This window comes from Lygodium microphyllum, chromosome 15 (assembly GCF_053477565.2).
Source record: "Lygodium microphyllum isolate KBCC chromosome 15, Lygodium_microphyllum_v1.1.10, whole genome shotgun sequence".
NCBI lineage: Eukaryota > Viridiplantae > Streptophyta > Polypodiopsida > Schizaeales > Lygodiaceae > Lygodium > Lygodium microphyllum.
Window position 1 is genome coordinate 109392143 of NC_141149.1, and position 11838 is coordinate 109403980.

General features: G+C 39.1%; 1 protein-coding gene across 2 annotated transcripts; it reads right to left on the reverse strand.

The window, feature by feature from the left end:
- Positions 1-469: 469 nt before the first annotated feature.
- LOC148024897 (inorganic phosphate transporter 1-4-like) lies at positions 470-3272 on the reverse strand. Of its 2 annotated transcripts, none has more exons than XM_087694571.1 (3): positions 3175-3272; positions 978-2709; positions 470-707 (listed from the first exon to the last, which is right to left on the reverse strand). In XM_087694571.1, exon 2 carries the CDS (start codon positions 2681-2683, stop codon positions 1016-1018), a length of 1668 nt encoding a protein of 555 aa, XP_087550697.1. In that variant the 5' UTR covers positions 2684-2709; positions 3175-3272; the 3' UTR covers positions 470-707; positions 978-1015. The 2 variants fall into 2 exon arrangements, with proteins under 2 accessions (XP_087550697.1, XP_087550698.1); XM_087694572.1 differs by lacking the exon at positions 3175-3272 and adding an exon at positions 2928-3168.
- Positions 3273-11838: the final 8566 nt, after the last annotated feature.

An 11838-nucleotide genomic window follows, 5' to 3' on the forward strand; every position in this document is an offset into this window, starting at 1 on the left:
TCGTCTTGCACATGTCCCTTCTTGCGTATTCTAAAGGCATATTATAATAGAGTAAGTTTGAACTAGCCATGTCCTATTCTCAAAACAAATATATCCTAGTCATCGTTGGTTATGATAATGGGCTATGATTATCTTGGCTTACGAGTTACAAAGTTACGATAACCTTATGGCTTGAATACATGTGCAAGGAACATGTGATTAATTAGATGGTTGATTTTCAAGGGAAGGGAGCAAAGAATTCCCCCATGTCACTTTTCACAAAGTAGAGATTTTAATGCATGTTAGAAGAAATATTAGAGATTACATAAAGATTGAACCTAATCTCATGCATGACTTTATCTAATAGTAGAAAAATGATTGATGCACATTGACTAGAATGCATTATACATAAGGATGTGAACTATAATCAATAATAAAGATAAAATGAAAGGCTCACTCCATTTAGTGAAGGTGACAACATCCTTGAATTTTGTAATTTCATATTGTAGTTTACAAGGTTCATGTGATAGCACACGAATGGTTCTAAGCTTGAAGGTTTATAGACATATCGAGGTACCAAACCTCGATAATAATTTGGAAATCGAGACGCTAAACCGCGATGATAATTTGAAATACATTCAGAGTGCGAGACGGAAACTTGTGCTAGAACTCTTATTGTGGATTTTTCACAATGCATTCTTGAAGTTGTCAAGCTGATATGGCTGCTCCTGCACTTTGAACAAGGCAACGATCAGTGAAATAAAAAGCTATTAGTTAGTAGGTGCTTCACGATATGAAGCATAATCATCATTAGGAAAGTGAAAGTTCTTAGTTAGGAGATGCTTCAATATCACATTGAAGCATAGTCAAAATGGAATGTTCTTATGTAGTAGATGCTTCATGGTATCGAAGCTGCGTGGTTGATGTGGGAATAAAGCTGCAGAAGAAGGCTAGTAATCAAACTAGCCTCGTGAGTCGTGACGGACAGACTCACATACCTGGGCTCCATAACATCAAGCTGGTGCGAGGTGCTGGGTTAAACGGGAGAGGACTCTACGTCCAAGGGAGCTGTCTTGCGCATGGAATTGGTTTTAGCTTGTGGATGAGTTATTTCTTGCTGATCTGCAGTGGAGGTGGGGCCGGCCATGGCTTCGCCAGAGATCTCCTCCAAGGAGCGGCCCTTCGTCTCGGGGATGAGGAAGGTGAGCATGAACCCTAGCAAGCTCGTCCCGGCCAGCATGACGAGTGTTTTCCCGACCCCCATGCCCGGTCTGTAGCCAGGTTCATCCTTGGCGGGGTCGGGGTCCTGCACAGAGAACGAGAAGCCGAAGGCCCCCAGAACCGCCCCGAGCTTTCCGACAGCTGCCGAGATTCCATGGCAGGTGGTGCGGAATCTCGACGGGAAGCACTCCGCAGGCACTATGAAGGTGGTCGTATTGGGCCCGAAGTTGTTGAAGAACAAGGCGATGGCGTAGATGATGACGAATCCGAGGTGGTTGTTGTCCCGCCAATGCTTGTAGGGGATCCCCAGGGAGAGCATGAAGACGGCCATGAAGAGGAAGCCCTGCAGCTGGATGGGCTTGCGGCCGATGCGATCGATGAGCAGGATGGAGACCCAGTAGCCCGGGATGATGGAGCAGAGGGCGATGAGGGCCTGAGCGCGGCAGATCTTGTACACTTCGGTGATGGCTCCCATGGTGGAGGCGGGCGGGAGCCATTTGACGGCCGTGAGGACGTCCTTCTCAAAGAGGTTGAGAGTGTACCACGGGAGGCCTGCGAGGAACCAGGTAGTGGAGGTGCCCAGCAGGTGCAGGCCGTGGCGGCGCAAGAACTCGCGGGACAAGAGAGGGTAGGCAACCTCAGATTCGGCCATCTTTGCCCGGGTGAGCGCCTCCGTCGAAGCGTCGAATTCAGTCCCGAGGACGCGGCCCATGTCCTGAGCGGCCTTCTTGGTGTTGCCGGCCACGAGGGCGGTGTAGCGGGCGGTCTCGGGCATGCGCGACCGGAAGTAATAGGTCAGCCCGGCGGGCACGGCGCCGAAGAGGAAGACAACGCGCCAGACGTAGTCGGCGGCTGCGGAGGTGGAGGCTATGGCGTCGGTCTCGAATGGGGGCTCCTGTCCGCGCAGGGCCGCGGCCGTGATCATGGCCACGGCGGCGCTCACCAGGAAGCCGAACCCCTGGTTGGCGAAGACTGCCCCGACGAAGGCTCCTCTCGTCCGCGTGTTGGCGTACTCCGACATGATGGTCGCCGAGAGGGGGTAGTCCCCGCCGATGCCGAATCCCAGCCAGAAGCGGAAGAAGCACAGCGTCCCGATAACCGCCTGCGGCCGGTGCCCGAAGGAGAGGCTCGAGGCGATGGAGCTGAAGATCATGAGCATGGCCGTGATGCCGTAGACCCTCTTGCGGCCCAGCTTGTCGCCGAGCCAGCCGAAGAAAAGCTGCCCGACGAAGGCCCCCAGGAGGGCGATCCCGTTCACGACCGCGTTCAAGCCTGGCGGCAGTGTGCCCGGCTGCGTCGCGTCGGCCCTCGTGAAGTAGATGCGCCCGAGCAGCTTCGTCACCGTCGACACGCAGATCAGATCATACGCGTCCGTGAAGAACCCCATCCCGGCTATAACAATGGTGGTGAAATGATAGCCCTGCGTGTTGGCCTTGTCCAAAGCCCTCAGCACCTGAAGCTGCTGCAGCGGCTGCTGCGCCATGACGCTCTCTATCACTCGTCCCTCGACTGCAGTAAAAACATAACCTAATCAATATGTAGTCGTCTTGCGACGGCAGTAAAAACATACCCCAATCAAATATTCAGTCGTCCCGCGACCGCAGTAAAAACATATCCTAATAGCGATACCGAACCGAAAAAAGAAAGAAAAATAATCCTCTACCAGCTTGAAATACCGCCCCAAAGCCCCAAAAAAAGGAAAACAAAGCCACCAGATATATATCTACATCTATTTTTCCCGATTCGGAGTGTACTGAACTGCAGCTAAGATCTGCTACTTCAGTAACGGCTCCGGCGATGATAACCTAAAGTCCACTAAGTACTTTCATTCACGGCTCCGGCGATAATAACCTAAAATCTACTCCATTCACGGATCTAGCACTAAGAAGCGAAAATCTACATCATTCGCAGCTCCGGCAATAATAGCCCAGACTAGCCGGGACTCGGGAGCTGCTAGCTTATCCATGCTTTTACCTTACTAGTTGTAGATCGGACTGGCTAATGAAGCTATGCCGCAAAAACCCGCCTCCTGATTTCTTTTATAGCCTCCCGAGTCCCCGGCAGGCTCTGTCACAGCCCGAGTTGAGACTAATTCTTCTTATTAGATATTCCGAGATTCCTCAATCACAAGTGGTCCTCAAAAGATACGACTACGACTCCCAGTCGACAGGACCACGGTGATGGTGTGCATGTTCTCGATCACTTGCCCGAGCTATACTTACGTCCTTGTTGATAGCTGGGCTGTCGCCTATTTCTGTGTCTTCTTCTTCCCGGACCGCAAATAGGCGCCTCAATGTTGACATTGTTTAATATACTGCTTATGACCATATTCTATGAACCATCTTAAACTACTCAGAGATTCTGCTCCTGCATGTCTCCTTAGCCTGTCTCTCCTAACAAGCCTGATCGTATTTTGGGATCGGGGCTCGAAATTGAAGTTTGCAGTACACTTCAAAGGGGGTTTTTGTCCTTCACAACAAAGGTAGAAGTAAATTTTGCCCTTCAAATTGAGGGTATAAATAGAATAAGAAAAGTCATGTACCTCTTGCGTCTCTTCACAAAGAAATTGAGGGGTTAATGTAGGCTTTCAAATTTAAACTTTGTGTTGTCATTTAACGTTGTAGCATCATTTGGGATGTGCATTCTCTATGAGCTCATAATGCAGCCTATCAACATGTTAATGCCAGGAAATTCTGGAAACTTTTCTAAACATGTGTGAAGATAGATATTTCACTATCACAATCCTTTTCATTATTTTGTTTTTTTTTCACATTTCTCACATCCATTCAAAGAAAATATTATAATTTAACGTACGCATGCAACAAGGGAGATGAACAGATCCACAACCACACACACACACACACACACATAGAGAGAGAGAGAGAGAGAGAAAGACACACACACGCACACGCACACACACGCACACGCACACATATATTATCTTTAACATATTGGGAAAAATTAAGTAATTCTCCCCTTACCTTGACAAAACCCTCTTAACAATCATTTTTTAGTCATAATAATTAATGCTATCATACAATAATATTAGTTTACTGATATGCTTTCTAGGCTTATTATGTTATACATGGTCCCTAAAGATCTTCATCTATCACAAATCTCTAGAAGTTAGCCCCAATTACTTTGTTTAATTATGCATACATGAGCTTGAGTTTTCCTAATTCTCCCACAACCCCATGAACACACATTGACATGTCTAAAATATTGAGGCCCCAACACACACCTCTCTATCTCTCTCTATTATTTATTCATTCGTTCATTCATTTGTATTTTTTTAATTATGAAAATATATGGGATTGAGAGCATTGTGTCAAAGCCCCTGAAAAAAAACCCAAAATCCCACTCTTGTTGAACATGTACATATTCTTCAGTTGTATAGAAAATACCAAGCCACAACATTTAGCTACTACATGATTCCTACTTAATAACATCCCTTGTTTTATGTAAGAATTGCATCTCATGTGTGATAGCTAATCTGTGGCTAATCTAGATGGCCTTTTATTAGCAAGGCACCTCACCTTTCATGTGTAATGCAATGTGTTAATAAATATGGCTAGATTTTTTTGTCAACTCCTTCCATTGAACTTCAAACATAAAACTTTGGTTTACATCCTATTATATTGTGCATAAACACATGTAGAGATAGTCTAACAAAACCATCATGACATTGGAGATTGGCCCTTAAGATGTTGATTCAAATTAAAGGCTCAATAGTGCACTAATGAGATACTAGAAAAGAATGCCCTTGTGGCAACAAGTGAGAAATGATTTCAAGTTTGTACTTTCTTTAGAGACACATTAGATTTGTTATTGAATGGATGCTTAAAGCAAGTAGACATGCATCGGTAAACACACTATTGAAGATTATAGCATTTCACCTTAGTTTTTCCCCATGATTTATGTCACACACACATATACAGATACATAGATTACCAAAGTCTATGAGTCGGTGGTGGCAGTGTGATTCTCCTCCCCTCTTGGAGGAGGGTTCTTAAAGCACGTAAGTCTTCCTTCTCAATCAGTCATGACTTTGAATAATTTTTTTTGCTTCCTAATTATTATAGGGTCTTATCTTTGGATGAGCTACATTGAGTTGGATGCTTATGTAGCCTTATGTGTTAATCTTTACGTTTGACTAGTTGGATTAGATTTAGGACTCTCCATCTCAAAACTACAAGTAGTTATATTTCAAAGCCTCTTTTTTTTTTGAAAATTTTAACATATAACGCATCAATACAAATGTCAACATGATCATCCAACCAAAACCATTGAAATCATTCTCAAAACTTGTGTTGTTTAAACAAACCTCAAAATAATCAATGAGAATAAGCATTTAAGAACTACATTGGTTTCAACCATTGTCATGCAGTTTCAATGTAGATATCAATTATTATAAAGTAATAAGAAAATTGCATTCTCGTGAATTTTGAAATGCAAATTTACAACTAAGCATACCATGATACTAGGATTAAGGTTGGGCATATTTGCACATTAGAGGAAGAAGAAACTAGTTGCTTCAATCTTAAAGGCATGGAGTTTCTTGTTTTCTCTATTATCTAAATTTTGGTCATTGTTATCTTTAAATGGTGGAAGTGGGTTTGTTACCACTAGAGCTCACATAGGTTTGTAAAGAGTATATGCGAGTGTATCCATGTAGATAATTAAAATTCTAGGGTGTAATAAACACAAATTTTCTCATAAATTTGAATGTGCATATCTACAGCTTTTTTCATACTAGTTAATGTGGTTATGGGTGCATGATTTCACATGATACTAGACATGTAGAGTTTCTAACTTTTGATATTCTTATTAATGCAAGGATTTTACAATTGGCAACTATGATAAAGCATTTTCTTCATTGCTTGTCTAATTGTTGATTTCTTGTGAGTCTAGTGAACAAAATTTTCATTCTTTGCTGCTTGTAGAAGAAGTAGAAGAAAAATCATCTTCTGGAGTCTTTGAAAAAGCAAAGGTACGGTTACCTACATTTATTTTAATATTTTGTTTAGTTTCCTTATACTCATTATTTGTTGTTACAATAGTCAAGTAGGTGAGGATATCCAAGACATTGCTTGGCATCATTAGGATATTTCAAGGACTGATGTGAGGATGTGTAGAATGAGTATATATAACATTATATGTGTTCATTTGGGGATGGTTGGTTATCTAATGTTTAAGCCATAAGGTATGCCCATTTTTAAGGCCATAATGGTTAGCTATCAGAAGTTGCCTATTGTTGTGATGATGTGGTAACATAGTCACACCCATTACACTAGAATCAAGGAAAAAATGTGGACACCTAACACACACACTTAGGGATACGTCTATCAGTTTTTCTAAACTCATGTTTAACTCTACCAATGTGGACCTCCTAAACATATAGTCATCAACAATGGCTGCACAATCAACTTCATGTGTGATGACATGATCATAATCTAATTTTCCTTACACCATGATCATCCTTTAATTCTCCTAGTCCATGATCATCATCGCCTTTAGTACTAGGATCATCATCGATACGCTCCATTGATGTAAAATTTTCATATAACCCTCTAGACCATGGGGAGATAGGGGTCACATACCACCATCTATTATTCTCCACCATTGATTGAGAGACAACCTGTTGATATATAATTAGAAACATGTTAATCGTGATTCTATGAAGGGAAAAAAGTGAGAATAGTATTCATATTATATTTCATATCAAATATCTATATTTAAATAGCAAGTCACATTATCATGGTAACCCTAATATCCCATGTTTTCCTTGCCATATCTTTGTAGAGTTGATGGTTATATATCACACTTAATTGTTGTATTAGGGCTTCTTTACCACATTCTTAAACCATGTAACATACATAACATATACAAAGCAAGTTTGATAATCTAACTTAAAGATATCTTGGATTATGTCAAACCAATAATCCCTTTTTCCATGGACTCTCTCAAAGCTAGCAAGGACGCCACAATCTTAGGTATTCCTCTTATCATTAATCCTTTAGGTTTGAAAATGTTTTCCCTCACACCATATAACATTAAACATTTTGCACTTTATCAAGACAAGAATGACTAACTAGATAAATACCATAATTTTTAGGATTAATATAAGTATAATATAAAAAAGACATTCTCTATACTCACCTTTGAAAGCATACTCCCATCAATTGCTATGATATTTGTCCCATTTTCTCTTTCTACTCTCTTCATCTCCTTATATAGCCAATCCACATCAAGGTCCTTTGGCAATGCTTTGCAATGTGGAGGATATGACATCTTATGCCCATTGCGTATGTGAAAGACTACTCTCCCCTTGTTTCTTCTTGTTTTTTTATCCTTATACATTGCCACCCATCGACTCATCACATCATGACTAATTTTTTAATGAAACTCTCTATCTATGATCTTGTTACACACTCTTCCTTGAGGCACAATAGATGTCAACCTCGAGTCTTGTTCATTACTCCATAATTGCAGGAGGGAGGAATCCACTTGGGCAAAAAGTTTAAAGATGTACACAAGTGATTCTTGCATCAATCAACCTTCAATTATTTTACCTTCCAAACTTATGTTTGGACTTATGAAACCCTCAAGGTTTTCATGATGCACTTAAGAAAAAACATCCATTGAGCATTATGAAGTGTGCCACATATAGCTATCTCATCCACCAAAGGTCCTATGAGATACACTTGGCTTAGAGTGGTTTGTGGGAAATTCTACTCCACCTACATTAAACTATCCCAATTGCTATGACTCAAGCATTAATCCTTTGAGCTAGAAAACCTACAAGGAATGAAACATATGCATTACATTACATTATAATGAATAAAGACAACACCAACCAAAAAAAATTATGCACATCCAAAAAAAAAACTAACATTGCATGTTGGAATATGTGGTAGAATGTGTACCAATGTGCAGTAATATTTACCAATGAAAATACTAGTGCACATACCGATAAAAATACCATCCACTAGTATAATTCAATACCCATAGCGACGATGTCTTTTGTTGCATCAATCAACCTTCAATTATGCTACCTTTCAAACTTATATTTGGCCTTATGAAACCCTCAAGGTTTTCATGATGCACTTAAGAAAAAACATTGATTGATCATTATGCAGTGTGCCACATATAGCTATCTCATCCACCAAAGGTCCTACGAGATACACTTAGCTTGTTAGAGTGGTTCGTGGGAAATTCTACTCCACCTACATTAAACTATCCCAATTGCTATGACTCAAGCATTAATCCTTTGAGCTAGAAAACCTACAAGGAATGAAACATATGCATTACATTACATTATAATGAATAAAGATAACACCAACAAAAAACTTTTATGCACATTCAAAAAAAAAACTAACATTGCATGTTGGAATATGTGGTAGAATGTGTACCAAAGTGCACTAATATTTACCAATGAAAACACTAGTGCATATACCGATAAAAATACCATCCACAAGTATAATTCAATACCCATAGCAATGATGTCTTTTGTTGCATCAATTCACCTGTGATCATTGTATAAGAATTAATCATGCTCATCTATCATGGATATAATTTTTAACGTTGTAACATATTCCATGAGGCATTCTTTATATGATGCATGTTTAAACTATTATATATGTGACATGCGAAATGCATTGCTTGAGCAATGTTTTTTAATAAAATTTTTGAAAATAGCTCTCACATTGTCCCTCTCTCTTTCTCCATTTAATGTCTCACTCTCTTTCTCTCACTCCAACTCTCTCTCTCTCTCTCTCTCTCTCTCTCTCTCTCTCTCTCTCTCTCTCTCTCTCTCTCTCTCTCTCTCTCTCTCTCTCTCTCTCTCTCTCTCTCTCTCTCTCTCTCTCTCTCTCTCTCTCTCTCTCTCTCTCTCTCTCTCATTTGGTCATCAACTCATCCACACACACTATTGATAGGTATACTCAATAGCTACACCATATATGTAGTAGTTCAAGAATGCACGCATGATAGGTTAGTGACATGGCTATATTTTTCAACTACAATTTGTGAGATTAAATTTAATAAAAAATAATATAAGATTAAACAATGCTATATTGATAACCATAATATATATATATGCAAATGTCAAAGTAGCAAGTTGAAAAAAAATGATACATAAATGGCCAAGTGGCCAACTAAAAAATCAAAGTACAACTCAAGCAATAGCGGCCATCTAATATATCAAAGTGTGACTCAAAATGACTTATCACCATTATTGTTTGAATCATTATTGTCAACCTCTATATCTGAGTTAGGACACTTAGAAGAAGGGCCTTGAACTTCATGGATTTTCCTTATGGTCCACATATACACACACATACTCTCTCTCTTTTACTTGAATATAGGATATGATCATGACAAAAGAAAATGTGAGTCTTTAAGAAATCGTATGTCTCACACACACACACACACACACACACTCTCTCTCTCTCTCTCTCTCTCTCTCTCTCTCTCTCTCTCTCTCTCTCTCTCTCTCTCTCTCTCTCTCTCTCTCTCTCTCTCTCTTTTGTGAATATATTTGAATTAATGTATAGAAATATTTACATCATGCATTCTACCCAACCAAGTATAATCATAGCCTTTTTCTCAAGGGGTTTTCTCTAATTTTGTGGGAGATAATATTTGCATTTGGCATTTTCATTCAAATCTCCTTTTCTAGACAGATAACTCTCTTCACTTCTATATAATTTGGATCTTAGGGCCTTGAGTAGCCATTTCCTCCAAGATGGGGTCACTAGGTATTGAGATGAGGCTTGCATGATGACTCTCTTGCCTTGTGAGGTCCTTGATTATTAGAGCATTCATGAAGGCCTCCTGAAATTGAGAGTGTCAACCACCACATTCTCTTTGCCAAGGCAATATCAAATCTCGAAGTCAAATACTTGTAAGACTTCGATCCACCCTCTTTGCCTCAAATTGAGATCTAGTTTAGTGAAGATCCATTTTAGAATTTTGTGATCACTGATGAGGGTGAACTTGCAACAACCAAATAAATAATGCTACCATAGTTTGAGGGCATGGATGACTACTGATCCTCTTGGAAAAGCACACAACCCATTCATTAGGAGAAATATGGACTCTCTTTTTTGCCCCTTAAGAAGTGAATAAACTAATATAGGCCTAACCAATGAGAGAGCTGGGATTCCAAATTCATGTAACATAAATCTTCTAGCCATATCTTGGCCCAAATCTTTCCTCAACAATAAAATAAGGAAAAATGTGAGGAATACAATGTTGTCACTTCTTGGAAGTTTGTGACTCAAATTTTCATTTTCTTATTTTTTTAATGTTTGACTTTTCATTTCTCCCCTTTCAGTTTTCCCCTCTTTCTTAGGTAGAACTCAAATTTACAGCCTCATTATTGCTTGCCCTATTTATAACCCTGTGAAATTTCATTTCCTCTACACAAACACAAAGTGAGTTTTACATGTTTTATGAGAGTAGAGCTTGTTCTACCAAAGCCCTAAGATTTTCTTCACAAAACTTTACAAGTATATTGTTCTCTTCCATGGATGTTCTATGGTAAAGTTTTATCTCGTTTGGACAAAACCTATGCAAGTTATGTGCATTCTTTGACATGTAATTTCTTTTGTTTTGGTACTCTAGGAATCTCTTATAGTCACGAACAATGATATTTTGAACACTCAAATTCTTCTTCAACATCTTAGGGTTTCTCTATAAATAAAGTTATAGGTATGTTGTCTTGTTTTTTTGTTGCTCCATAGTTAAATTTTATCTTGTTTGGACAAAATGTATGCAAGTTATATGCATACTAAGCTTTCCTTTGTTTTTTTACTCCAAGAATCTCCAAGGGTGGAGAACATTTTTTTTAAAAAAAACTCAACTTCTTCAACATCTTTGGGCTTCTTTACAAAGAGAGACACATGTATATTGTTATGTTTTTCTGTTGCGCCATGGTTAAATTTCAACTCATTTGAACAAAGCCTATATAAGTTATATGTATGCTTTGACCCGCGATTTCTTTTGTTTTTGTACTCCAGGAATTTGTCAGTGAAGAAACAATGGTCATGTTATAAGTCAACTTCTTGTTTAATATCTCTGGGCTTCTTTGTGAAAAGAATTACATGTACAATGTTTTTTTATAAATTGCTTCATTTAAATTTCATTTTATTTGGAGAGAAAATTTATAAATCATACACATGCTGATAGGTAACTTTTCTATTTGGTTATTATAGATGTCTTCATAGGAGGAAATATATCAGTAACATACTTGCAGTGGAGGTCTTCAATAGGAAAGATAGTGGCGATAATTGGATTTGTGATAAGTACTATAAGTTGGATTGGATAGTGATGTACCCAAGTAATCGAGGGAGTTTTAAGGTCAGGCATAAGGATGTTGCAAACCCCAGCAAACATTAGAAATGTAGAATTTTAGAGTTTAGAAAAGTATTTAATGGAACAAGTATAGTAATAGAAGTGTTGATCCAACATGTTTATACGCACAAACAAATATCTGTACACGATGAGAACTACATTGTAAATTATTAAAAAAATAATTTTTTAAATTTAATCATTGTTTATTCTTTTGCATAAGAGTTGCTTTTAAAAATCTTTGCAGTGTTCTAATTCAATCTTGTTTTACTGACAGCTGTATAT